The sequence below is a fragment of the Anoplopoma fimbria genome, chromosome 5, assembly GCF_027596085.1.
Source record: "Anoplopoma fimbria isolate UVic2021 breed Golden Eagle Sablefish chromosome 5, Afim_UVic_2022, whole genome shotgun sequence".
Classification (NCBI taxonomy): Eukaryota; Metazoa; Chordata; class Actinopteri; order Perciformes; family Anoplopomatidae; genus Anoplopoma; species Anoplopoma fimbria.
The window spans coordinates 9,524,348-9,550,763 of NC_072453.1; the positions used below are offsets into that span (position 1 = coordinate 9,524,348).

Below are 26,416 nucleotides of genomic sequence, written 5' to 3' on the forward strand. Positions count from 1 at the left end.
CTACACAACGATTCGATGAATTGCCATGAAATGTTGGTTCAGACATCCATGTTCCTCTCCGGATGAACTGTAATAACGTTTCTGACTTTCATCTAGCGCCATCAGCAGGTCAAATCTTTCCAATCAAATACCTCCAGAACTAATGAGATTCCCATCAGCATCAGCTAGTCAAAGCTATCTGCACAGACAGTGACTGCACTCTGAATTATGTTCACACTAAGAGCAACAAAAGCATCAAAACAGCCAAGCGTAGCTACATTTTCACTGAGTCCCGGTTGAAGTGTTGCTCAATTCCTCGTTGACGTAGCCATGTCATTAAAAAACATTTTATTAGACTGAACGGAACAGAGTGAAAAAAACAAATGATTGGCTGGATGCCTGTTTTATTGGAGCGTTTTAAAAAGTTGATACCAGCTCAACTCTAAAGGCAGGGTTGGTTCTTCAAAAATATATATTTTTGTTGAAATTCTCTTTACATTCTGACAGCAATAAATCAATCAATCAATGAAATGCTCTGACAAAAAAATATTTTAAAAAATCTGGTAGATTTAGCAACTTTTTTAGCTATTTTTATTGGAAAAGAGTTGGCAACATGAACTGGATTTATCGGTCCGATCATTATTAGAATCTTGCGTACTCTTGCTGGTTTTTCTCAAGATTATCAACCCTGCCTTTTTTTGTGAAGATGTCTCTTATTTGTGAGAACTTCTAAAAAAATAAAAAAAACCTGCTCGTAAATCCTTCCTCACACTAATTCAGATGTCTACATCTAACTGTAAATGTTGAAGGGGGGGGGGAGGAGGGAGTTGAGGAATGCATGGCCGGTTTCTCACTGATTCACTCCATGATTCACTCTGATTTACAGCTCATAAAACAACAGTGTTTACAAAGAGTGTGGCTCGTCTCTGCTTGTTGCTCACTCAGATCAGCGGATTAACTGGACTCCTTCCGGAGGTGATATTAGAGTATTAGTCAAACAAGCAGCCGTCTGTGTTTGCTCGGGTTTAAACTCAAGTTTTCAGAGTAATCAACAAGACGACGTTCCAACTACACGGTAAAAAACCACGACAGATCTTTGTGTGGTTTTTATGTTTAACTAATGTTCTACTCCGGAAGATTTACGATCAATGTTTCAAAGAATTTGGCTGCACATTTGGTGATTAATAACCTTTAAATGTCAGAACAACACATAAATCACTGATGAGCTTATTCATATTTCTGCACCAAAGTCATCAAACACAGCTGGTAAATCATTCCCACATGTTGTAGAACAGACAAGGCTGAAAGTGAGTCCTCAGCTGAACCAGAAAACACTTAAAAAGAGACGGAAGGAAGGAAGGAAGGAAGGAAGTTAATCTGTGTGACTCACAGTTAGTCATCAGCTTGAAGAAGAAGGTGACAAAGCGGAGTCAGTTTATCTCAGATTGTATCAAACTTCTCCTTTTTCATACTGGTACAAACTCAAACTGTACTTTTACAAAAAAAAATCACAACTTGAGAAGTCAGTTAAACAGATGTGACAGCAGGTGTGAAATCACATCATCCGCTTTAAACTCATTTGTCTTTTTTGGAAGAAAAATGAAGGAAATCATTAAAATAATTCAACCCCATAAAGCTGCTGCTCTCATTGTATTTCGCAGTATTCAGTGATTTTACTCAATTAAAAGTAACAATAACACAGTGTAGAAGTACTCTGTTACAAGAAAGAAAAGCCAAACATTTTGTATTTGACTCGTCTTCACATACTTACATACAGAGGTTCTTTTAGCTCAATGCTAACATGCTTCTGTTTTACAGGTGTGATGTTCAGCCTCTTAGGTTAGCGTGTTAGCATGCTAACATTTTCTAATTGGCACTAAACAGAGATCAAATGTTCAGAAGAAAACTTAAAGGATCACCAAAAGTATTCATTCTGAGGCGAACATCAATGATATTACTATTGTTATTAAATGGTCTGGTAGAATAAAGAGTGAATGCAGAGTCATGCCAAAGTCATTTTATTTTATTACCAGGCAAACATTTGATCTTTATACAATGACATTTCTAAAAATTAAACATTCAGACACAAATTTAAACCATCAGATGGAAACAAATACTTAAATGGAAAGAAAAGAAAAACGAACAAATTGAGTTACTTAAATACAAAACAAAACAAAAACAACAACTTTTTCCATTGCACTTCAACTTCATAAATACAAACTCCGAGGGTCCAAAGTTCCGACCTGAACCTGCAGTACATTCAACCGTTTACGACGCTGGTTTCCAATCACTCTCATTGATTTCACTGTGGATCAACTGAAGACGCAGACTGTGCTCTGATGACACGTTCATGTCAAAGATCAATAAATTATTTTTTTTAAAAAGAAGGGGGAAAAAAGTTTTTACGACCAGAGCTGAAATGATCAGTTGATTAATCGATTGATTGAATATACAGCGACTGTTTTAACTGTTGATTGTTTCTGAGATTTTTCAACCCAAAAAAAAAAAAAGAGCTCAAATGTGACTTCCTCCCTGTTTTATATGATTTTAATTTGTTCATCTTTGGGTTTCAGACTGTTGTTTCGATTAGTAAAGTTATATAAATATATGGGAACTATTAAACAAGCAGTTTCACTATATATCTCCTAATATTCACGTCACAGCAGTGGATGAAAACTCTCCATCCTTTGCAGTTTCAACACTTTTATGACATGAACGCAGCATGAAGCATCCAGTGAAATAATGTGTGAATATAAATGAGACAACAGAACCCCTTTGTATCCGATAGACAATAAAAAAAAAAAAAAAATGAGATGTACACTGTAGACATTATATAAACATGATGGCCAGCCACGACTGTCACTATGACAAAAGACTTCTGCCTATGATACAGAACACTTTAATAAAAAAACTAAACATTTACATAGAATCTAAACCCCCAGACTGTGTAAAGTGAAATATATCAAACTGATTATGACTGATAATAACATATCAACTGCATTTGTAAATCTGGATATTCTGCAACCGTTTTTTTTTTTTGCAGCCTGGAAAATGTCTCCCGTCTTCACAGAGAGGACACATGGGAGTATCAAAGTGCTGTTTGCTTGATTGTAATTTCCTCCTCGACCCCTCCCCTCACCCCCCACCACTTCCTGTGTTTTCCTCATATGTCTCACGGTTGAACTCGTTCACATGTTTCTGTCCCTCTTCCTCAGATCTGATGCTACAGTTTGCCCTTTTCTTTTTTTGCAATTACAGTAATAATAATGATAATCATCAGATGTTTTGAATTATTATGGTGTATATTGTGCAGCAACAGGAAGAAAAAAATGTAAGTAGAGTGACACAGCTTCATTGTTTTCCTCATGTAAAAACAAGAAGATCCATCAAAGACGACAGGAGTGGACGGATGGACGAAGCTGAGCGAAACGCCGTGAACTCCGTCTGGAGAGTCGTTTTTTTTTTTAAGAGAATATCCAGAGTCCGTGTTTGACTGTACAGAGTTTTTAACGCCGCTCTGCTCGTGTTGGCGGCTCACAGTCTTTAGTGTTACTCGGAGCGAGGCGGGGAAGGAAGGACACGACCGAAACGCTTACGCTTACGCATTCCTCTTTTTTAACTTTGTTGTTAAGGTCTCGTATTTGATCCAGCTCCAGTCCTGGTCCTTGAGAGAGGAAAACCACCAGGTGTTAAGAGTTGAAATGAACAAAAACAAAAACAGAATAAAACTAAAATATCTTTAAATTGTTTTGATTATAAACAAAAACAAATCCTTTCACAAAGGAAGCAAAGTCTGTGAAAATAATATTTATATTCCTCAAAGCTATGCTACTTTTAAGAATGTTGTGTGCACAAATTGCTGCTTTTCTCTTTTTAGTAGGATTTAAAAATATATATATACTGTGCACATTTTTATATACAGTTTGTTTGTAGATATATATATATATTTTTTTAATTTAAGGGATTATTTTCATCACGCAATCCTTTTTTTTTTTTTTTTTAGTTATTTGGTGCACCGTCTCATCCCTACACCATCCTTTAATAACCGTTCCAAAAATATCTTTCTGCTTCCTTCTCTGGTGATCTTAACTGTATAATTGATACTAATTTAAAATAAGTGCAGAGAATTGAATTGTAACGTGTGAACTCACCACTATGCTCTTGGCCTGCTCATCAGTAGCTTCCTGCATCAGGCTGGTCAGCTGACTGAGGTATTTCTCGTTCTCCTGTAGCAGACGTGGCGCTGCGTCACTGACACACACACACACACACACACACACACACACACACACACACACACACACACACACACACACACACACACACACACACACACACACACACACACACACACACACACACACACACACACACACACACACACACACAAGCCTGTTAGCCACCACTTCACATCACATGAGACCTCCATCAGACGTACAATGGCTTCAGTATTTCACCGCTACAGCAGAGCGCCGCCGGAGGAGAAGATGCTCTGACCTACAAAAACCCTCTGCAGCAGGACGGAGCTGTAGCATCGACACCTCGGAACCAGTGACACGGTTCTACTTTGTTATGGTCGTAAAAAAAAAATGTCAAAAGGTCATAATATTCATGATTCATGGAGTATTTTGACCACCTGTTGTTTACATGTTTTATGAACTACAAAACAAAACAAAAAGAAACTGAATGGATGTGATCGTTGATCAGCAGAATATAAGACTAAAGAAAAAAATCTGTGTATATTAATTAAAATACAAATCAAGAAACAACAGGAGGAGGGGAGGTCATGTGACTAGAGACACCTGGTCAAGTTGCTCAACATCAACCCATATATGTTTAAATAATACAATCTATCATCCTGATTGTCTACATTTCTGTACACACAACATCTAGTGCCCGTCATGGGCGTTTCTTTTTTCAGGGAGTTGTTTCTCAATCAAGAATCTTCCTTCCCTTTAAGGATTGTAAAGCCCCTTGAGGCCAATTTATGATTTGATCTTGAGCTAAAATAAATAAACATGACTTGAAAATATAACTGAAACACATTTACAGACCCAGTAAGAAAGAAAAACACCCTTTCCCAGTTTTAATCCAGTGTCGCTGTGTTAATTGTTTATCAAACATGTTGTGCCAAATATTTGTCAAACAATCAATATCAGAGTGTTTTAACATCTTTTCTCTTCTCTGTCGTTTGAGTTCTCTCTACTTATAGCCATGATTGTTCTGTTTCCATAGAGGTGCAGGACTTTTACATTGCAGTGAAAATCAAAACCACAGAGAGAAAAATGTGATAGAAGCAAAAAACGCCTTAAAACTATTTGGGGTTTAGAGTGTGAAGGCGATAAAATGTCAGTGTTGCGAGTTTGCAGCGGATTTCTGCCGACCCTGTGTGGCCAAAGGTCGTTATTACTGCATGAAGGTGCATCCACTAAATATTGACGTGAAGGGGGTCAACATTTATGCAATCAACTATTTTGTGTTCTCCGTTTATACTGCGATCAGATCAATTTGTTTTCACACAGTTAATCATGAAAAACCATAAGTCACGTGATGAATCAGAATGGATCAATGAATGGATCAGGTACCTGTCATTGGGCCCGGGTAGGGAGGTGAGGGGATGTGGGGAGCTGACTGGTTGGGCCGACTGGGACCACTGAGAAACCTGCAGCAGGTTGGACGACTCAGGACTCGTTGCTATCGAGTTTCGTGTCAGGTTTTGAGCCTGTAAGAGGAGACAGAGTGAGAGAGTGAGAGAGAGAGAGAGCGAGAAAGAGAGTACTGTTACATGAAGGAACAACAAACATTATGTCCGTCTCCTTCTAGAAGGAATGCAGGCAGCTCTTCCTCCCGCTGTTTATGTTTGTTCTCATTCAGAGCAACAAAACAAAAGAAGTGAAGACGTCATTTTAGGCTTTGAGAAATCTGGATTGACATTTAGTTTATTATATCATGATATTTTGTAGACCAAACATTTATCAGTTAATAGTGAGAATAATCCGCAGAGAAGCTGATAATGAAAATAATCACTTATTTGCAGCCTGAAGACAAAGAGATGTGGTTTAATATAATTATAGCAGATTATGAATATTAGAGCCCTCAATGACAGACACACAGACCCTAAAAAGTGTGATTCTATCTATACAACTGAACTCTAAACTAAAAACTGATAAAACAAATAATGCAGAGTCACTTACGCAGGCGATCTTCAGTAAATGCCAGAACTCTCTTTGTCTCTTGATCTGCATCTGCATCACGGTGTTGTCGGCGTCTTTGATGCTCTCCAGGGTTTTCTCGATCCGCGGAAACAAGTCGATGATCTTCTGTTTGCTGATCAGGATCTTACTGTTAGGAGGAGTCGAGAGAGGGCAGACGTTAACTTACAGAATTCACGTTGTGGCTCTATTCATGTTGGAGAAGACAGTAGTTATGTTTACTAATGAGACAAAACATTAAAAGTGAATTCAGAGCCGTTATTCTCAGAGTAAACCCACAGGTGTGAAGGTCTGATTGTCTCTTACCTGAGGTGGGTGTACAGGTCTTTGAGGACCTTGTCCTGGTTCTGGACGGTCTGAATGATGGCCTTCACCATCTCAGAGCTGTCGCTGCTCACATCTGGCTCGGGTACTAAGAGATAACAGTCAGATTAACTACTGAACACACCTTTAAACTCATTTGATTAACTAAATCATTAAATTATTTCATAACATTTTGAATGACAATAAATTAGATTAAGACGTTTCTTACTTTTGCATTTCATCTTCATTTGCTTGTAGAGCTCGATCGCCTTTTCTTCTCTGCGATAAAACAAATGAGATAAAACAGATTAGTTCTGGTTGCTTTACTAAATGAACATCATGCTGTATTGAAGAAGACTTGAAACTAGAGATTGAGACCATAAACTCATGTTTACAATGTTTACTGAGGGAATAAATCAAGAGAGAAGTAGAGTCATTTTCTCATAGACTTCTATACAACCAGAGGAGTCGCCCCCTGATGGACAGTAGAGAGAATGCAGCTTTGAGACATGAAGCTTTGGCTTCACTTTTCAGAACCGGAGGTTGCCGCCCGTTTTTTGAGAAAAAAGGTTGTTTGGAGACGTCATCGGGGATTCCTCCCTGTGAAGGATCTTATAGAGGTGTGTGACCACCTGTTGCCTCAGCCACGACGACTTCAAGACTTTGATTACAAGACAGCAAGTCGTGTAGTGTGAACTGTACGGCCATCTGACGACTTTAAAAGTTGTGTACTGTGAATTCGACATCAGAGCCATCGGTGGTTTATTTTGTGTTTTTTTAAAAACAGCAGATAATTTAATGTTTATCACATGTTTAAAATGCCGTTGGACATCCCATATCTCTTGTCTGTTTGCACCATGAAACTGACACCAGTCACACATCCACACAAAGGAGGGTTTCATCCATTCAGTAAATTCCCAGAAATAAAAAAAAAGTGACACATAATGACTTGAGAGAACTTTCCATGAAGGCCTTGGGGGATGTGCATTACATAATTTAACATGACTAACTAAACTTCCATAAAGATAAAATGTGGTTCTTTGCTCCATTTCATGCCAATCTGCATATTAGATTTTATATCTGGTCACTTATCGCAAAGTTCTTACACACTTTAAAGTCTTACTGGTAGATCAAAAAACCTGTGACCAAAAGAAGGTGTTCCTCTGGACTAATCGCATGTTTACAAACCAACACAACAAGAGAGAGAGAGACTATTGATAACTATTCAGATGACATATTAGTAGTGTGGCGTCTCCTCGGGTCGGACCACATAAACACTCACAGCTGCTCCATCTTGTCTCCTTGGCGTCGAGCGTACGGGCTCCTCTGAAGTTCAACTATCTCCGAGTGCAGAGCCATGATCTCATCATCCAGATGGCTCACCTCTGCCACCTGCAGGACAAACCAGGAATCACACCACCAAAATAAAGACATATACTGAGAAACATTACAGGCCTTTAGAAAAAGATTTTTAAATATGCATTACCTGTGCAAAAGCAGCAGCTCGTTCCTCGTTCTCCTGCCAGGCTTTCAGCATCTTTTCAGAGGCTTTAAACAAACACACACAAAGCTCATCAAACAAACATCTGGCTCAGTGCTGTTAAAATATCCCCAAATGTAAATGTTCTCCATCAGAGGGTCAACTATCAAATCGAAACAACCAGCTGCCAGTAAACACTCACATATGCCGTAGTGCATCTGGTCGCTGTATTTCTCCAGGTCGTACTGGATGCTGCTCTTGAAGAAGTCCAGTTTGGCCTTCAGCTGCTGAGAGAAGCCAAACATGCTGTTCTTACAACGGGTCAGGTTGGTGTTGTAGCGCAGGAGACTCAACCTGGAGGGGGAGGAGGGAGACAGTTAAGGGTGAGAGAAGTTTGAAAGGAAGAGAAAGCTCCAACACAGCAGAGGCTCGGGTTCAATCCTTCCGGTGTGGCCTGTTGCCCCATCCAGCTGAAGTACTAGAAGTTATGTTGGGAACACCTGAAGCAGCTGGCGACACTGTGCCCAAGATAACAGGAGAAGACACTGACAAGGACCACAGTGTGAGGGGACATGGACATTTAAAAAACCCTCAAAGCATCCACAGAACAAGATAGTCCATGCTTTCTCCTTTGTGATTACATTTGCAGATAAAGTAGGGATGCAAATAGCTTCTTTTTTTTATTTTTATTACATTTTCGATTAATCAGATAATTGTTTTGTGTATAAAATGTCAAAAAATGGTGAAAACTATCGATGATGTCCTCAAATGGTTTGTCAACAACTCAAAAATATTCAGTTAACTGTCACAGAGGAGAAAAACCCCAGAAAATATGAACATTCAAGAAGCTAGAATCAAGTAAAAACAATTACTCAAACCAAATTAATTGCCTATAAAAATAGTTTGGGATTAATTTAATAGTTGACAACTAATCAATGAATCATTGCAGCTCTAAAATAAAAAACCTTATCTGGATTAGATGAGCATTATGAAAAAAAAAAAAAAGGTTCTACTGTAATTAATAAACAACTTATCTATTTAAATCTGCTCTCAACCTGTGCTTCTAGTTATGCAAATGCTAGTGTATTTTGTGGTTTGATGCTCGTTGTGTTTCTGATGTTAAAACAATAACCGGTTTCAGACTCACATAGCAGCCCTCTGTCCTTGGAAAAGCCGGCTGTAGTCGTCCTTCAGCCCACAGATGTAGCTCACCGCTTCACCCCAAACCTTCTTCAGCGCCACCAGGGGCAGCTGCGTCTTCGCCTCTTGCACTGAAAAGTTAAAACAAGACTCATGAGAGAGAATATATGGTGTGTTAAAGTGGAGAACTCAATCCTGTCACTAGGGATGGTGTTAATCACAGCTAGAAATATAAATAATGATGTTATAGCTTTTATTCCTGACAAAATAAGAGAGAAAGAGAGAGAGACAGGAAGAACAGTGATGGATAACCTGTGATGTGTGAAATGTATTCAAATGAATCGGCACCAGACAGACCTTAAAATAGACCCACCTATAGTGTTGACTTTATCAGGCAGTTGTCTGGCACTGAGTGGCCCGGAGTACTTGGTGATGCTCTTGTCAAACAGGTAGACGATGTAGCTGTCCCAGCCTCTCTACACAGGGGAGAAGAGGAGCACCACTTACACAGCCTGCACATACCTGTTCCTGTCCTTTAAAACAGCATTAATGATTGATTCTAAGTCCCTGAACGCACATACAGCGAGTGTGAACCGTGATAACCGCTGACGCAGCTCTTTCCTGCAGCATTTTTTGTTTTAACTTGCATTTTGTAAAGGTTCCAATGGGAGAAACTAACATAACAAAGTTTGTTTTTGTTGCTTTATTAGCAGTAGGAAACAGTAAAGAAATGACAGGACATGAAGAGAGAGAGAAAATACAAGAAAGACACCATGCAAGACTCCATTTGTGGACGTTGCCAGCACATGTTTGTTGTCTTTAAACCCTAAAACCTACAGTAGACTCTGGGGAGAAGGTTTAAATTGCAACAGGAATGTTTTTAACAACAAGAAAATTTAAGGTTAGAATATTTGCACTAGTAAAATATAACCCAATTTAAGATTTCCTTCTATGTGCAACTTGACCAGCAGTCCAAAATATTCACCATAAAAGGATATTTTAAGAGGTGAAAAGAAAAATGAAGATAGATTGATTTCAGCTGCATTTAGAGTCTTCTTACCACTCCATCCAGGACACACTGTGCAGCGGGCTTCCTGGGGTCCAGAGACACTCCCGTCTCCTGCAGCAGCTCCTGGTTCACCACCTCGATCTTGGTCTCGGCCTCGATGCGCTTCTGCAGACTGTGGAGGCTTTCCTCCGGAGTCAGCTGGAAGGAGTGGACCTGAGCTGTGGTCATGTTCAGGATGTGGACGATCTGAAGAGACACGAAAGAAAAGGCCCCGGTCATTGTTTACAGAAATGTTTGTTATACTGAAGAACACAACCGCTTAAAAGAGAACTCATGATGGACGGTTTAAAAGGATCAGAATCGATACAGCAGAAGGAGAAATGTCATCATTTTTTATAAAGATGTACCAAAAAGTTTGAAGCTTCCATTGTTTTCTTTTTTGTAGTATCCATTCTGTTTACAGCCAGTATTTATGCACAGTGTCATATAAAGTTCAGGCTTCACTAATATCTTTAATATCATATTATTGGTAGAATTAGATTCCAGTTTTTTGTGATCTAAAAATGTACAATAATTCCAGAGCTTTGTCCGGTCCAAAAGTCAACAATTATTGAAAAAAGATTTATGCAATAATTTCCAAAATTCACATCATGTTTTTTTCTAGCAAAATATGCTGCTTCAATCCATATTTGTTGCCTTTTAAAAACAACATTTTCACTGGAGTCAAAAAACAGTTTTCTCTCCCGCTTGCAGCACACAAAGTGAGGACGCAGCTGTATTAACGTGGTGATCTAGCAGCAATCTAACAGCACCATAAACTACATCTTTACAACCACAAAACAAACAGACACAGACATACAAAGCAAAATTCTAAAAACTAAATTGAAGCTCAGAATGAGCTACTTTTTTATGCAACACATTCCTCTCATAAAATCACCTCCAATTATTGTAGAAAACATGTTGTGTATGTATGTTAATTGCACCACATATAAAAAAAAATGTACTAAAAGCATTTAACGATTGGTCAGATTACTGATCTTGTTCACTCGTTTTCTGATCAGATAGTGAATTAATTAAAAAAAAGGTAAATTTCACACTATTTTAATCAAGACTAGTGCAGTCCCTGTTTAAAATGTGCCGACTGATTGGCCTCTGATATTGCTGTCTTTTCTCTTTCTGGAGAACCGCTCATCCAAGCATCTTCTCACTATTCACTGCTTTTACTTGGCTCCTGAGCAATACACCTGCCATGATATATTTGCATTCCATAGCAATACTAATGTGTACACCTACTTTGGATACAAATCCTCTCAATACACTACACAGTGTGCACACAACGCACTACTAATTAGTTAGATCTCAAGAGCTGCACCTCCCTGGGTCCTCAGCAATACACCCGCCAAGTGTGAAGTCAATCAGATGAACGGTTGTTAAAAAGTTGAAGAACAGACAGAGATTTGAGATGAGAAAACATCATAACAGAAACTCAAGTATCGTATCATCACTGGTGTAAATGAAATTCATACGAAACCCTGATGACAACATAACCATCGTCATTTTCAGAATGAAGGTTACAAAAGAAATAAGTGAATGCAGGTTGACCCGGATAACTTTACTCTACGCTGCTGTAAGCCTGCAAATTTCCCCGCTGCGGGACTAATAAAGGATTATCTTATCTTATCTTATCTCTCTTATAACACACAGATCAAAGACTGAATCTGAAGATAAGAGTCTGCCACTAACTCACCTTCATACTCAGTATATCCTCCAGTTTATCAAAGCACATGGGTTTCCTGGTGTCGCTGTCGACTATGCCTCCTCTTTGGACAGGATCCCACTTTAACATCAGCTGAAGAAGACCTTCCATTGGCTCCAACATTGTCCTAAATAACAGCAATTAAAACAAGTGTTTAAGGAGAGAAATCGGCAGTGAACAATGTCCAAACACCTGGAACACACAGCGACTCGAGTCTATTATCCATTTCATTAGAGTGCCTAATGAACAAACCCCGTATGATTAGTGATTGATGTGATATATTTCTAGAGGTCAGAGGGTTCTAACCTGCTGAGACTGTTGGGGTAGGGGAGTTTTGTGGAGAACTTCACATCTCCGTTCTGTTCCTCGACAGCCATGATGTCTCTTTGACCTTTATTCCTCACTTTGCTGGCCCTGTGGATGAGAAGACAAAGACAAGGATGATTCCTGTTTGATTTCTATTCAAAGCACAAAAGCATTCCAGTAGATTTATGGAAAATAAAACATAGGAAATGTGGAAACACTTTTAAACAGGCTTGTTAGTAAGGGAAGATTTTGTTTTCAGTGAACACTTGAACCTTGTGAATGAGCAACTGCCTATTTTTATATAAACTGTATTTTTTCATGAGGGAATAATCATTGTCTAACACGCCGGGTGTAGAGGTGGCTGCCTCACTTGTGATTTTTTTGGACAGGTAAAAGGAAGCCAGGTTGTGGCTGTGTTAAGTTGACAGAAAGTTTATTTCATTTTCATTTTTGGGACTTGACTCCACCTGCTGGTCTTCAGTACTTTGCTGCTTGTCTTAGTTTTTCTTAATTCAGTTGTGTTTGTATCTGTTAAACCTGAATCCTGTTATTTAAAAATAAATCCTACATGTGTAGAAGTGACTATACTTTTATTGCTTTTCACCGCTGTATAAAATATCATAAATGACACGTACAAAACACAAAATGGAGACTGCAGTGCTCCTATAATCAAAATAATTGATAGTGAAACATGAACAGAAATGATTTATGGATTATTATTAATTGTCTTACTAATATTTTTTAATAGTTTCCATAATTTGGGAGGAATTAAAACAGGAAATACATGTTGCCATGGAGTCAGTTAAACTGTTTAGCTTTGGCTACAACCTGAGCGATAATTTATGGACAATAATTATATTCCTCAGGAAGTGTAACACACTGAATAAAATAAATGACACATATTATAATGTCTTTTTGTTCCGATTTTATCTAGTTATGACAAATTCTGGAATTGGGCACTTAGTGTTTTAAAGTAATCAAATGTGTTGCACCCTGCTGAGTGTGTTGGTGAGCGGTCAAATCAGCAAACTACAATAACAAGCATCTCGTCTTCACAACACCAGCATGCATCTCTCTCAGTATCTTTGCCTCAGGACTTCCCTTTCATTTAACCTCTGCAGTAGACTGACGAGGTGAATCGAGGCTACTTTTCTTTTGATTTATGAGCCAACTTCCGTCTCCAATCTGCTTTTATCAATCCGGTAAAATAAAACACCTCCTGATGCAAAATGTACACGTCATAATGTTTCGCTTATCATGTAAACTCACCACTGAACCGGCTGAAGATTGTGCAGGAACGGACGGAAACCACAAATGCATTCAAATATCATCGTGCCAAAGCTCCAGTAGTCCACAGTAACAGTGTAGGGCTCATTCTCAAATAGCTCAGGTGCCTGTAGAGAAAAAAGTGATGCAATTTTACATAGAAACATTTGATTAACATCGACAAGCATGTTATCTAGCAGTTTTCTATTTGTGAAACAAGGAAGAAGCGTCATAGATAACATAAAGCGAGGTGCATCTGAGGTTAAAGACATAATCATTTGTTTGCTTACCAGGTACTGAAGCGTACCAACGAAAGAGGTACACAGACTGCCCTGGTCCAGGTCTTTAGCGTAGCCCAAATCAATGATTTTGTGAACCAGCTGCAGGAGTAGAAAAAGTAAATGTTAGACAGTTTCTTCAAGATGTAAAGTCAAACAGAACAAAAACCTTGAAGTGTCCGTTTACCTTCCCGTTGATATCTTGCAGCACTATGTTTTCAGGTTTAAGGTCTCTGTGTATGATCTTGTTTTCGTGGAGATACTGGATACCAGATCCTGGAGCAGAAAACAAGCAGTTTAAACTGAAAGATGAGACTCTTAAAAAAAAAAAAAAACACGAGGCTCCTGAATGAACAAACTGTGCATAAAAAAAACATTAGACGTACCGACATCATTGAGTAATGAAAGAACTTCACTCTCTTTCAATCCGCAGCAGTTATCAGGTTTGCTGAGCATCTGTTAAGCACACAAACGTTATTCTAATCACATCTGTAGTAAATCTACATTACATAAACAAATAGAAAAGCAGCCTCATACCGCGAACTCTAATTTACATAATTGTCTGTTGTTGTTGTCAGACAACTAACAGAGCATTAAATTTGATTAGTGTATAAAATCTACCTGTTAATCAGGTAAACAACACTGCTTCCTCCGAAAAGTCGAATCACTGCACTTTTTTAGCTGAGTCATTGTGCACAGAGCAATAAAGGAGAAACAGCATGGCAGACTGTAAACTTTACAACAGAGCCTTGTCTTTAAATGACCGAACCACAAAGCTTAATGGAAGTAGAGAGGGGTGATGCAGACGGGGGGGAGAAGCCCGGCGGCCGGACAGCATGACTCATGCCGATGTTGTTATGTTGAACCAGACGCCGGTACAACCTCCTCTACTGCCCGACAGGAGTGACATTTAAGATAAGATAAGATAAGATAAGATAAGATAAGATAAGATAAGATAAGATAAGATAAGATAATCCTTTATTAGTCCCGCAGCGGGGAAATTTGCAGGCTTACAGCAGCATAGAGTAAAGTATTTCATGGTGCACTAGGATTTTATAACCAAACTATTACCAGGAAGGATGTAAGCTTTTACTTTCTCTTACTGGACAGCAGTAAAATTTGAGTCTTACGAGTAAAATGTGTGGGCAAGGAAGTGAATAATGTATTCCTCATATTTGTAGGTAAGGTGATCTGAAGAAAATATATCAGTAAAGTGTTTCCCCATCTACACTAAGATGTGAGACGGGTGGTTTTAGATTTATCCTCTTAGAGACCGCTTTTAGGTTAAAATGCTACATTTTTAGGTGTTAAAATAAGTCTCTCTGTGTGAAACCAAAAACAGGGAAAAATATGCTTTTTTAATGACTAATCAGTTGTTTTATTTTTAGTAGACTTAAAGTTCTTTAGTCGATCAGTCGTTCTTTATGTTTTTTTCATGCTGAATGACTTATTCCTCTGGTAAACACAAGCTTTAAATTGGTGCTTTTGCAGAGAAACTCGGTTTCACAGATCTGCTGATTAAATCCACTATTTCGATTTGTCAACAAAATCGTATGAGTGTTAGTCAACTAAGAATATCTTTACTCGAGGACAGCCCTATAAGATGGTTCAATGTGGACATATTCTAAGCCTCCTGTCCAGGTGTCGCTCACCTTCCTCAGGTCTCCCCTGGAGCAGTACTCCATGGACAACAGCGGCAGATCATTTAAGGCGATGTGCCTCATTTCCTCCGGGACGTCTCGGGCTGACACGACATTGATGTGATTCAACCTGAGTGGGAGAGAAGGAGGAGTCAATACTGCTATTACTATTTAATGATAACCATGCAGTTTCCTTTAGATAATTATAACAATTGTGAATAAGTATCATCATTATGATACCAGGTATAACGCCTTTAAATCAATGTGCTCTTGAACAAAGAGAAAAGTATATAAAAAGAAGTCAAACTTTTTCATGATCTGGATTTCTCTGCTCCATCTGTCCTTATTCCTTGGTGTGAGCTCCAGACGGCACATTTTCACAGCTAGCTTTTCGTTTGTTTCCTACAAAACAGACAAAAAGAAATCCTGTTGTTATGTCGCTGCATGAAAGAATACCCAGAAATAACAGTTTGTGTGTAGCCATTCCCCATATATCCTTTTAAAATGTCACAATGTATGATGTAGAGTAGGTAAGCCCCCTTCCTCACTGACGAGACAGCGCAGGTGCTCATCCAGACTCTTGTCATCTCCCGCCTGGACTACTGCAACTCACTACTTGCCGGAGCCCCGGCGTCGGCCATCAGACCTCTGGAGCTTGTCCAGAAAGCTGCAGCTCGTCTGGTGTTCAATCGCCCCAAGTTCTCCCACACAACTTCCCTTCTCCGTTCTCTACACTGGCTCCCTGTAAGAGCTCGCATCCAGTTTAAGACTCTGGTGCTAGCCTACAGGGCAGTGAAAGGACCAGCTCCTTCCTATCTCCAGGCCATGGTCAAGCCCTAAACCCCCGCCCGACCACTTAGCTCTGAGTCGCTGCCCATCTTTCGGCGCAGGCTGAAAACTCACCTCTTCAAGAAGTACTACCCTGAGCCTTCCACTTAGCACTTATTGTATTCATATTAGTTTGTGGCACTTATTGTATTCGTATTAGTCTGTTGCACTTATTGTATTCGTATTCGTTTGTTTCTGCACTTATTGTATTTGTATTAGTTTGTTGCACTTATTGTATTCGTATTAGTCTGTTGCACTTATTGTATTTGTATTCGTTTGTTTCTGCACTTATTGTATTCGTATTAGTTTGTTTCTGCACTTGTTGTATTCGTATTAGTTTGTTGCACTTATTGTATTAGTTTGTTGCACTTATTGTATTCGTTTGTTTCTGCACTTATCGTATTCGTATTAGTTTGTTTCTGCACTTATTGTATTCGTATTAGTTTGTTTCTATACTTTTGCTCTGGTTTATGCTCTTAGATGCTTGTTTAAGTAATGAGATGCACTTATGACTTCTGGTGATAGTAGTTCTCTATGTTGAGTACACTTATTGTAAGTCGCTTTGGATAAAAGCGTCTGCTAAATGACTGTCATGTAAAATGTAATGTGAGTGGTACATGTGATGGTTGTTTTGAGGGGTTGGTCAGGGGGTCACGTGGCTGTGAACTCACGTGATGCTGGTACAGGTAAACATAGCCAAATCCGCCCATTCCCAGTCTCTCCTTCAGCTCCCAGTCTCCGCAGCTCTGGTTCTGGTTCTGCCTGAACGGTGGTTTATCCATTATTATATCCAGGCTGAGCTGAAACACAGAAGCAAAAAACATGATACATCCCATAATACTTCATTTAAAACCCATTCACAAACTGAATTTTAAAAAATGGGACATGGCTACATCCTGGAATCTAATGACAGCTAAATAAACAATATTATTATTTAATTTTGTCTCAACTACCATGTATAAAGAAAACACATCTTATGTAGCAAAGGTAGCTAACATGTAGCTAACAGGTAGCTAAGTGCTAGCTAGCTACATCAACCAATGGCAGCCCCCATAGGCATTCCAGGAAGTAGACGGCGCCGGCTAGGTTAGCATGTTAGCATCCCAGAACTGAAGCCTTCGACGTCGGTCACGTGACGCTTGAACGGGCTGCCTCCGCTCCTCGAGACTTACTCTGTGTGTCTATGTGGGTGTCATGAGCCGGTGTGACTGCGTGCCGTCCCCCCCGGGTTGTTGTTGTTGTTGTTGTTTGTGTATGTGTGTGTGTGTGTGTGTGTGTGTGTTTTCTCTCTCTTCGGGGTCAACGCGAACGACAAACCGTGAGAATGTGTGGACTTTCCGTAGTGACGTCACCAGAGTACCCGGCTGTGACCGCTTGAAGAAAACGAAACGGTGGGGGGCGGGGCGGGGAGGGAGGGGGAGGGGCGCGTTCAAGGACGCAAACGGACGATGCGTTCGGCTTCAACTGTTAATGCGCATCAAATCAGAGGATTTATACACAATACATGTTTATATCATGTTACACTGTGTATCTATGTACAATTACTCACTTTACAGTACTTTTTATACTGTGTATTTTAATTAATTCATAGGTTATCTATTATTTTTAACCAATGACTCCTTATAAAACAGAGAATATACCTGAAACCTGAAAATGTATACAGTACCAGTCAAAAGTTTGGACACACCTTCTCATTCATTGGCTTTTCTTTATTTTTTATTTTTTTCTACATTATAGATTAATATTGAAGACATCCAAACTATGAAGGAACACATGTGGTAAACAAACAAATGCTCAACAAACCAGAATATGTTTTATATTTTAGATTCTTCAAAGTAGTTGAATGAGAAGGTGTGTCCAAACTTTTGACTGGTACTGTATCATGTTACACTGTGTATCTATGTACAATTACTCAAGTTAAAGTAGAATCACTACTTTTAGAATATTATGTTATTGGATTTACAGTTTACAGTACTTTTTATACTGCTGTGTATCTTAATTAATTCATAGGTTATCTATTATTTTCAACCAATGACTCCTTAAAAAACAGAGAATATACCTGAAACCCCTCATGTATACAGTACCAGTCAAAAGTTTGGACACACCTTCTCATTCAATGGTTTTTCTTTATTTTTTATTTTTTTCTACATTATAGATTAATATTGAAGACATCCAAACTATGAAGGAACACATATGGAATTATGTGGTAAACAAACAAATGCTCAACAAACCAGAATATGTTTTATATTTTAGATTCTTCAAAGTAGTTGAATGAGAAGGTGTGAACAAACTTTTGACTGGTACTGTATCTCTTGTCATAATTTGACCTTTCATTTTACACTTTTATAGTCTTCTTTGTGAAAGAACAACGCAGGACAACAAGTCTACAGTAGAATTAAAAGGTAGCATAAAAGGGAAATACTCAAGTAAAGTACTTCATAGAGGACATAGCTATTGTTTGGTTCCCCCTCTTGAGTATTTGGATTCATAACATACAGTATTAGTCATATCCCACTAGTGGTGGAGGAGGGATTTGGATCATCTACTCAAATCTATGGGGGCCTGAAGACATAAAATATTGACTTTTATTTTATCTTGTGGGCACAAAAAAGGCTGTATTTCCAACCAGGCCAAATGAGCAACCAACCTGGGGCCCAAAAAAATCCACGGGTTCAACAGAGAATCACTTCTTGGCTTTTGAGCATCTTATCAAGTTTGTCGGAGGACTCGCTCCACTAAAGTACAGTTTTAACAAAAATGGCTCCTGAATATAAGAGGCTAATTTATTGTCCCTTTTTTGTGGATGCGTTCAATTTGGGGCCCAACAGCAATTTCTTACCTTTAACAGTTTAATCTGGGCAAAGTATGCAAGATAATACCTTGTAACCAGAAGATATTGATCCATATAGTCTGCGTACATGATATAAATCTTGTGCACAGATAATATGTGAAAAAATATACATAATATAAAAATAATCTTTGAGGATTTAAAGGGTAAGTAAGTAAAAGTAGCAACACCACAATAAATAAATACTTCATATAAGTAAACGTCTCTGTTACGTACAGTGTCTTGTATGTATACATGTTGTAGGCCTACATGTATTGTGTTCTGTTTTGTGTTGTTGGTTTGTGTTGTTGTTCTGTCTCCTCCCACTGTTTTCAGTCTCCTCCTTCTCAGATTATGTTCTTTTCTTTGGTGCCACTGACAGTCCTCTTTGATCCCTGTGTTGCTTTTCTGTAAATAAATACTTTCTTGAATTCATATTGGCTCCTGGTTTTGTGTGACTACACCCTCACTTGCTCAACCTGGTGCATTATGTTACGTCCTTCTACTCCGAGCCACCAAGGGGGCGTAACAGTCTCACATTCAACATTGGCATCAAAATATACTTATGGTATTTATAATAAAAATGTAATAAGGCAGCAGAATGGCTTGTTAGTGATGTATTATTGTATATCACATTATTGCATCATATTATGTAAAGAGCATTTTAATGTAGATGGTCGAGGTGGAACCAAATTATAACAAAACACTATTTAAATGCTTGTTTTTTAAAAAATATGTCTTTGAAATGTAGTATAGTAGACGTTGTTAAATACTCAGCTAATGTATAAGTACCCTCTGCTATATACATTCCACACAATGATGTCGGGACACAGTTAACCTTTCAAAACACTTTTTATTTCACCTTCTACGCCTCCCAAACAGAGAAGCTCACAGACAACATTTCCTTGGTGAGTTTTTTTTTAACGAGGCAGTGACACATGTCGCTCACTGTATGTGAAGCGTTAAATGAACGTTGCCTCACCTGCACCGGTCTAAAAAACACTGAGATGAATCAGATCAGACCTCTTACATGTAAAAAGATTTGTATGAGCTGGCTCGAATCTCTAAAACACAACAGCATACAACAGCGTTAAATATAGCCATTTCCTTCATTCACATTGAGAGAAATAAAAAAATAAAAAATGACCATGAGCTCAAGGACACGAAAAGAAAAAAAAAACATGTTGACCTACCTTAAATATTAACCCTTCATTTAATACTCTAACCATAATATAAATGAAAACAGGCCATAATATCTCATGCTTTATTTACATGTCACATTCAGAAATGAGGTGTTCATGGGCAGAAATATAAATAAGATAAAATGGTGTTTTTTAAAGGACAGCTGCGGTCATGCACTGCCGCTTTAACGGAGGCAACTACAACAGGGTGACTTTCACTTGAGCATCACAAGAGCCGTCACCACGGGAACCAGCCATCTCCACACTCACCAGCGCCATGGAGATGCTGCAGCTGCTCTTTGATGCGAGAGAGCAGTGACAGCGGGAGGAGGTGAGGGAGGACCTTGGAGAGTTTGTCAAGGTGGAGGCTTTTCTTTCATACTGCATCCATCTGTCTCTGTAAGGAGAGCAGACAGCCTGTGGTGTTTCTTTTTTCATGTTAGTTATATAGTAAAACAGTGTTTCTTTCTGCCTTAAAAACTTGTATTTTTCACGTGGAATTATGGAATCAAACCCCAACCTTGACTGTAAAATCAGCAGTGCTAACATCCTTTTACTGTTATTGAAAAAGTTCTATCGTATTCATTAAGGAGAAGTCCTGGCAAGCACAGCACAACTTTTTTTTTTACCGTAAAAACAAGTTTTTTTTTGTTTTTTTCATACAGTAATTTGTTATTGGAAGTTACTTACTACTTGAAGTACTACTACTTATTACTAGGATAGGTTGAACATCATTTTCCAGTATACTATAAGCCTTTGAAATGTTCAGTTCATATTCTGTTCAGTTTTAGTTGAATGATCCAATATCAATTCTTACATTAATCTGCCGAATATCTTTCTCTTCTTTACTTTTTCTTTGTCTGTGAAAATGTTTAAAAATAGTAAAAATAAAAATGAAAAATCCAAATAAATTTAATTTACCGTCGTATTTGTCAAAGAAATTTTAAGATTCAAGAAGCAGGAATCAAATTTTTTTTTGACACTTCTGCTTGAAAAAATGACTCCAGAGATCAATTGATTATTGAAACAGTTGTAGATGATTTGATTGACTTAATTGTTTGAGCTCTTGTGCCCACGGTTGAGATTGAAAGTGTATTCTTGACCTTGGAAACAACAAAACAAATTTAAAAAAAAGGGTGTTTGACATCTGAATTTCATTATAACGGGATGAACTGTGTGCTAAAGGAAGATCGTGTGATACGATCGATTGTTTTGTGAACATTTGTATGACATTTTTTGAGTTGGCACGTAGAGATGCTCCATGTGAAAATCAAATGATTCTAATCTACACAAAGGTTGTTTTCAGTCAGAAATAAACATAAATGAAGGAGATGAAAGAAATTAATTGATGGTTCCAGGATAAAATTTGAGAAGTGCCTTCAAGTTGATGAAACATTTTTCATTTATCTGATGTAACCTGATGAATCAAAACTCATCATCCGCTGCTCTTTGACAGTTTTGCCACATCACAAACAGCCGAGTCAAACACTATTAATAAACACAGAGCTGTAATGTCAAAGTTATATAACTGATGTCAGCTATGGCAACAATATCCACATAAACCTTTTTTTTTTTTTTAAACCACCGGAATGAAAAAAAGTCAGAGCGATGACTCAGGTGAAGGTAAGACGAGGATGAGAGGAGATAGAGATGAAATAAATAAACAAATGATTATTTTCATTATTGAAGAGGTGAAAAACGACAATCATAAATGTCTTTGAATTGCTTCTTTTGTACAAAACTCAAAGACACTCCGGTTTACTGTAACATGAGACAAACAGAAGAAGGAAATATTCATAATAATTAAGAAACTGGGGAACTTTTTTTTTGCTTTCTGTTAATCGACTTAATCGTCTCTCAAACTGCAGGCAGAACGTGATTTAAAAGGCAAACACTTTTAGCCTGAATATTAAATCATGTGTTCCAAAAAAAACAAAACATATTCACATTTATAGTAAACCACATGGAGGATGACGACGAGACAGACGGACGCACTCACACAGACCGGACGACCACAGGTAATACAAAACGGGGTGTTGTGTCACTTAGCCCTGCAATACCCCCCCCCTTCCCCACACCCATCAGGTGAGTGTGTGATGTCATGCATAATCACTGCAGGTGCAGCAGGTGTGGATTATGGCTGAAAGTGAATGTTGACAGCTCTCCCTGCTGGTTTTGGACGCTCATGGTGTCGTTTTTAAAGCCTGAGTAGGAAAATGTCTTTAACGCTGTGAGGCTCTTTCATGGCGACCAAACAAACAGGCTGCCCCATCCCTTTTTTTTAAATATATATTTATACATTCTCCACCTTTTTTCATGCATCTCCTATACAACAACCCTGATCCCTTTAAATATCATGCTGTGGGTCGCAGCCAACCATGCGCCGTCTTTGGATCGCTGCCCGCGGCAGCTGAAAAGCCCCACACGAATTAGCTCCTTTCAGCGTGTAATCCCGTCACAAACAGCCTTTAATCACGTACTAATCTTTGATAGGTACACAGGCGTCACTATAATACTCATATTGTGCTGAATTATTACCACGTGTCAGAGAAAAAAACTAAAACAAACAACAACACATGATTATCGTGTAGCGAGACTTTGCGTGCACCTAACGCGGCTTCACAATCGTGTGTTTGAATATATTGTAAATATATATTACCGTCATATATCCTACAATATAAGCTGATGATGCTATATATATGTATAAATATATACACAACACATCCGGGATGTTTACAAAGAGGATGGGTAGCATACTTTCCTTTTAAATTTCCAATATACACTTGACATACACAGGAGGAATAGGTTCAACATCAACAAACGACTGTAAAATACTGTAAAAATATTGAAAAAACAAGAACATTCAGGGTCTGCCTGGTGAGTGTTAAAATAGGTTTTTTTTTTATAAATGAGAGGCTATAAGTACAGACGGAGGTTACACATGTTGGGTGAGAGAACATAGAGAGACATAAATGACCCCAGAGAACGAGTTTTGCAGCTCTCAGTTTTGCCCTTGAAAGTAGTAAAAGGCCTAAAAGAAGCAGAGCTGGATGCAGGCATGCGGATCACCGGAGAAAACAAACATTCGGCCAAGAAATAGAACAGAAGCACATCACGGGGACAGAAGCCAAAGCAACTGGGAAAACGGATCTCTTGTTCAAGTAGAGCAAAAAAAGAAGAAGAAGAAGAGGAGTGAGCTGCTGTGAAGTTCTGCTGACGCCTCTAATCGGGCCGTCAGCACCGAGGAGAAACCGTCTCATCACGTCGAGCTCCGCGGCCACATCTTCATAAGTGTGTTCTCTACGGTCCGCAGATCATAACTCGATGCCAACTTCAGTAAAATAGGAGCTAGAAGCTGGAATGTGATCGCACCGCGGTGACGTGGAGAATAAACAAGAAGCTGGGAACGTAAATGGTGTTGATGAGTTACAGCGCTTCAAAAGTCAGAGTGGCGATTCAAACTGAAGTCAAGGCGTCATCAGTCGTCGTAGAATGAGATGCTTTAAAACGTTTGGTCCCGAAAAAGGTCAAGAACAAAAAGGGCGGGAGAAGGAGGCGAGAAAAAGGAAGCCGGATGTTTTCGTCCCTCATCGTTCACTTCTCCTCACCTCGCCGTTCAGTCTGCTGTCTCATCCCAGACGCCTCGTCTCTGCACATCTGTGACCTCCTGCACCAACGTCCTCGCTGGTGTTCCTCAGCCACGCTGCCAGTGTGCACGTCCTCTGTTCCACGAGGAGGTCGGGGTGCCGGGGGAGGGCGTCGTGGTTTAGTAAGGGGGGCCGGCGTGGGGCAGATCCCAGATCCTCCCCCCTCGCTCCTGCTTCCCCCTTCAAGCAGAGCTCCAAACCCTCCTGGATCTCAAATAAAAACTTCATGCAGGGAGACAGCCTGCTGCTGGCGGTGCAAAGCCGTGCCGCTCCCGGCGCCCCCGTCCCGTCTCACTTCTTGACGGCCTGCCGGTAGCTGTGTCTCTGGCCGTCGGGGCGGGGTTTGCTGCCGCCGCCGCCGCCACCACCACCGCCACCACCGCCACCACCGCCGCCACCGCCACCACCGCCGCCACCGCCGCCACCGCCACCACCGCTGCAGCCACTGGCCTTGCTGCTGGCGCCCCCGTCCCTGGCGCTGCTGGCCTGGCTGATCTGGCTGGCCTGGCTGCTGTCCTGCAGCGTGGGGCTGGACAGAGCCCTCTGCAGCCCGTTGTCGTCCAGCAGCTGGGCCTCGAACAGGGACAGGTCCTCCTCGCCGCTCCGGATCTTCGCTCGCAGCAGCATGACGTAGGTCGCGTACCGCGTTTTCTATAAAGACGCAGAGAGAGACAGAGTGAGCTGTGATAATGATTTATTATTACGTCATTTCTTTCTTTCTCTCTCGAGTCCAGCTCACCTCAAAATCCAGATACTCGTCTCGCTGCCGGTACTCTTCCAGCTCGCGCCCTTTGACCTTGCGGTCGGGGGGGTAGGAGCGCAGCTCGGACAGCTCAGTGGACAGCGCTCTGAATCGAGACTCGTGGGATCTGACCTGCTCCTCCTGTGGGCACAAGATCAACGCCGACATCAGGAGGGAGACGATAAATAATAACAAACAAACTCATTCTTTGATTGACAGTTTTTAAATGCTCAGTTTTATTTTATTATTTTACTTAACCTTTATGCCACTGCAGTTCTGACTCTGACAAAGCAGTATATTAGGATTTGATATTGAGTTAATTTGACTCTCTCTCTACTTAGGAAACATATCTAAGACAAATATCTACTAAATATTCTAATGGAAAAAAATTGACGTGAGGAATGAAATGCCTGCTCTCATAGACCTCAAGTGACGTCTAGTAATATATCACATCGGTGTTAAGTGGCTTGTTTATTCATGAAAAATGTATTCTAATTACTCTGCCATGAGGTGCAAATGGCTGCACAGAACAGATCATTACTCTAATGTTCAACGTTTCTTTCGGCGTGTTCTGATGAATTTCACAAGATCCTGGACTCGACTCAGACCCGAGGCTCTGCACTAACAAGCGAGTTCAACATACACAGAGTATCTTCTGGTTATCTGGTTTACCTAAAAAAAACACTATTGTAGCTAAGCCGTCCTACGAAGCTGGTTATCAACTCTGTAAATCCACTGAGGGTTTCTCTGTCTGTCTGTGATCGTTCACATGAAAGGGGGGGTCGGTTGCGGCCGGTGTTGCAGCTCAAAGAATCCGGCTAAAATATTGTCATACACGGCATAAAAATAGATCTGCAACACATGAACTTAACAGAATACACATCATGCTGTATTGAAGAAGACTTGAAACTAGAGATTGAGACCATAAACTCATGTTTACAATGTTTACTGAGGGAATAAATCAAGAGAGAAGTAGAGTCATTTTCTCATAGACTTCTATACAACCAGAGGAGTCGCCCCCTGGTGGACATTAGAGAGAATGCAGCTTTAAGACACTTATGCATTGGCTTCACTCGGCAGAACTGGACACAACCTGCTCCGTTGTTTAGCATAAGTTACCATGGCGATCTACTACGGTGAGTGGTGAACCTCTGTTGTAGGACTGAGAATCCAGAGTTAACCCTGAAGTTAAATCACTAATCACTGCTTCCTAGTACAGAGCCCAGCTCCAGCCCCCCCGTAGGACTAGAAACATCCCTTCATACCTCCGTCTGTTTCGACACCGTCCCCGGCAGTAGCGGCCGGCTGAACTTCTTCTGCGAGCCGATGGCTGCTGGGAAAGGAGGAGCCGAGAACATGGCGGCCACCGCGTTGATCCGCGTGATCCAAGACTGCATCTGCTCCGCGTTCCTGTAGACGGATAACGCTCATTAAAAAAACAACGCCACAAACAGATCTGAAACACACTTATCAGCTCCTCTCCATGCTCACATCAGAACGCGGCTACACACATCAACATCAAAGGGATAATTATCGGAGAAAACGCAGCCTCGCTGTTGACAAAGAAATGATTCTGGAGCCAATTAATGCATGAGAGGAAAAAAGGGGCCTGTTTTACACTAACAGACCCATTAGGGGCCCACGAGAAATATCAGATTGAATCAGACGGCCTTGCTTAAATCCCCGGGGACGTACAGACGGAGAGAGAGAGAGATGGAGAGACAAAGAGGAGAGAGAGAGAGAGAGACGGGTACAGTATCTGGGACAAATGCAAGCTGCAACTGGAGCACAGGGCCCGTCCTCCTGGGGGGCTCAGACATGT

The 26,416-nt window shown here is 40.0% G+C and overlaps 2 protein-coding genes across 4 annotated transcripts in view; both read right to left on the reverse strand.

Annotated features, from left to right (window-relative positions):
• Positions 1-1,988: 1,988 nt before the first annotated feature.
• LOC129091327 (inhibitor of nuclear factor kappa-B kinase subunit alpha-like) lies at positions 1,989-17,558 on the reverse strand. 3 transcript variants are annotated; one of them, XM_054598907.1, is made up of 22 exons: positions 17,515-17,558; positions 16,869-16,997; positions 15,677-15,771; positions 15,382-15,499; positions 14,116-14,185; positions 13,917-14,005; positions 13,742-13,831; positions 13,455-13,579; positions 12,186-12,293; positions 11,871-12,006; positions 10,175-10,369; positions 9,488-9,590; positions 9,122-9,245; positions 8,177-8,328; positions 7,981-8,042; positions 7,777-7,886; positions 6,724-6,773; positions 6,498-6,603; positions 6,174-6,321; positions 5,565-5,701; positions 4,131-4,230; positions 1,989-3,643 (listed from the first exon to the last, which is right to left on the reverse strand). In XM_054598907.1, the coding sequence occupies exons 2-22, from the start codon at positions 16,977-16,979 to the stop codon at positions 3,578-3,580; spliced, it is 2,295 nt and encodes a 764-aa protein (XP_054454882.1). In that variant the 5' UTR covers positions 16,980-16,997; positions 17,515-17,558; the 3' UTR covers positions 1,989-3,577. The 3 variants fall into 3 exon arrangements, with proteins under 3 accessions (XP_054454882.1, XP_054454881.1, XP_054454880.1); XM_054598906.1 differs by having other exon boundaries at positions 17,370-17,539; XM_054598905.1 differs by having other exon boundaries at positions 17,151-17,539.
• A 6,481-nt stretch (positions 17,559-24,039) lies between these two features.
• The window catches only part of LOC129091120 (PH and SEC7 domain-containing protein 1-like), a 42,652-nt gene continuing 40,275 nt past the window's right edge, over positions 24,040-26,416 (reverse strand). The window contains exons 12-15 of the mRNA XM_054598602.1: positions 25,860-26,004; positions 24,592-24,735; positions 24,290-24,503; positions 24,040-24,202 (exon numbers count right to left, since the gene is read on the reverse strand). Of these exons, the coding sequence (XP_054454577.1) occupies positions 24,144-24,202; positions 24,290-24,503; positions 24,592-24,735; positions 25,860-26,004 (562 nt within the window). The 3' untranslated portion in view covers positions 24,040-24,143. The remainder of the gene's footprint in view (positions 24,203-24,289; positions 24,504-24,591; positions 24,736-25,859; positions 26,005-26,416) is intronic.

Bases quoted from the DNA above. Each gene is read 5' to 3' on its own strand.
- LOC129091327 (XM_054598905.1), bottom strand. The intron at 10,370-11,870 runs GTGAGTTAGTGG...GTGTCTCTTCAG, and splicing joins AGGATATACTGAGTATGAAG to ATCGTCCACATCCTGAACAT. The intron at 8,043-8,176 runs GTGAGTGTTTAC...GTTTGTTTAAAG, and splicing joins CCAGATGCACTACGGCATAT to CCTCTGAAAAGATGCTGAAA.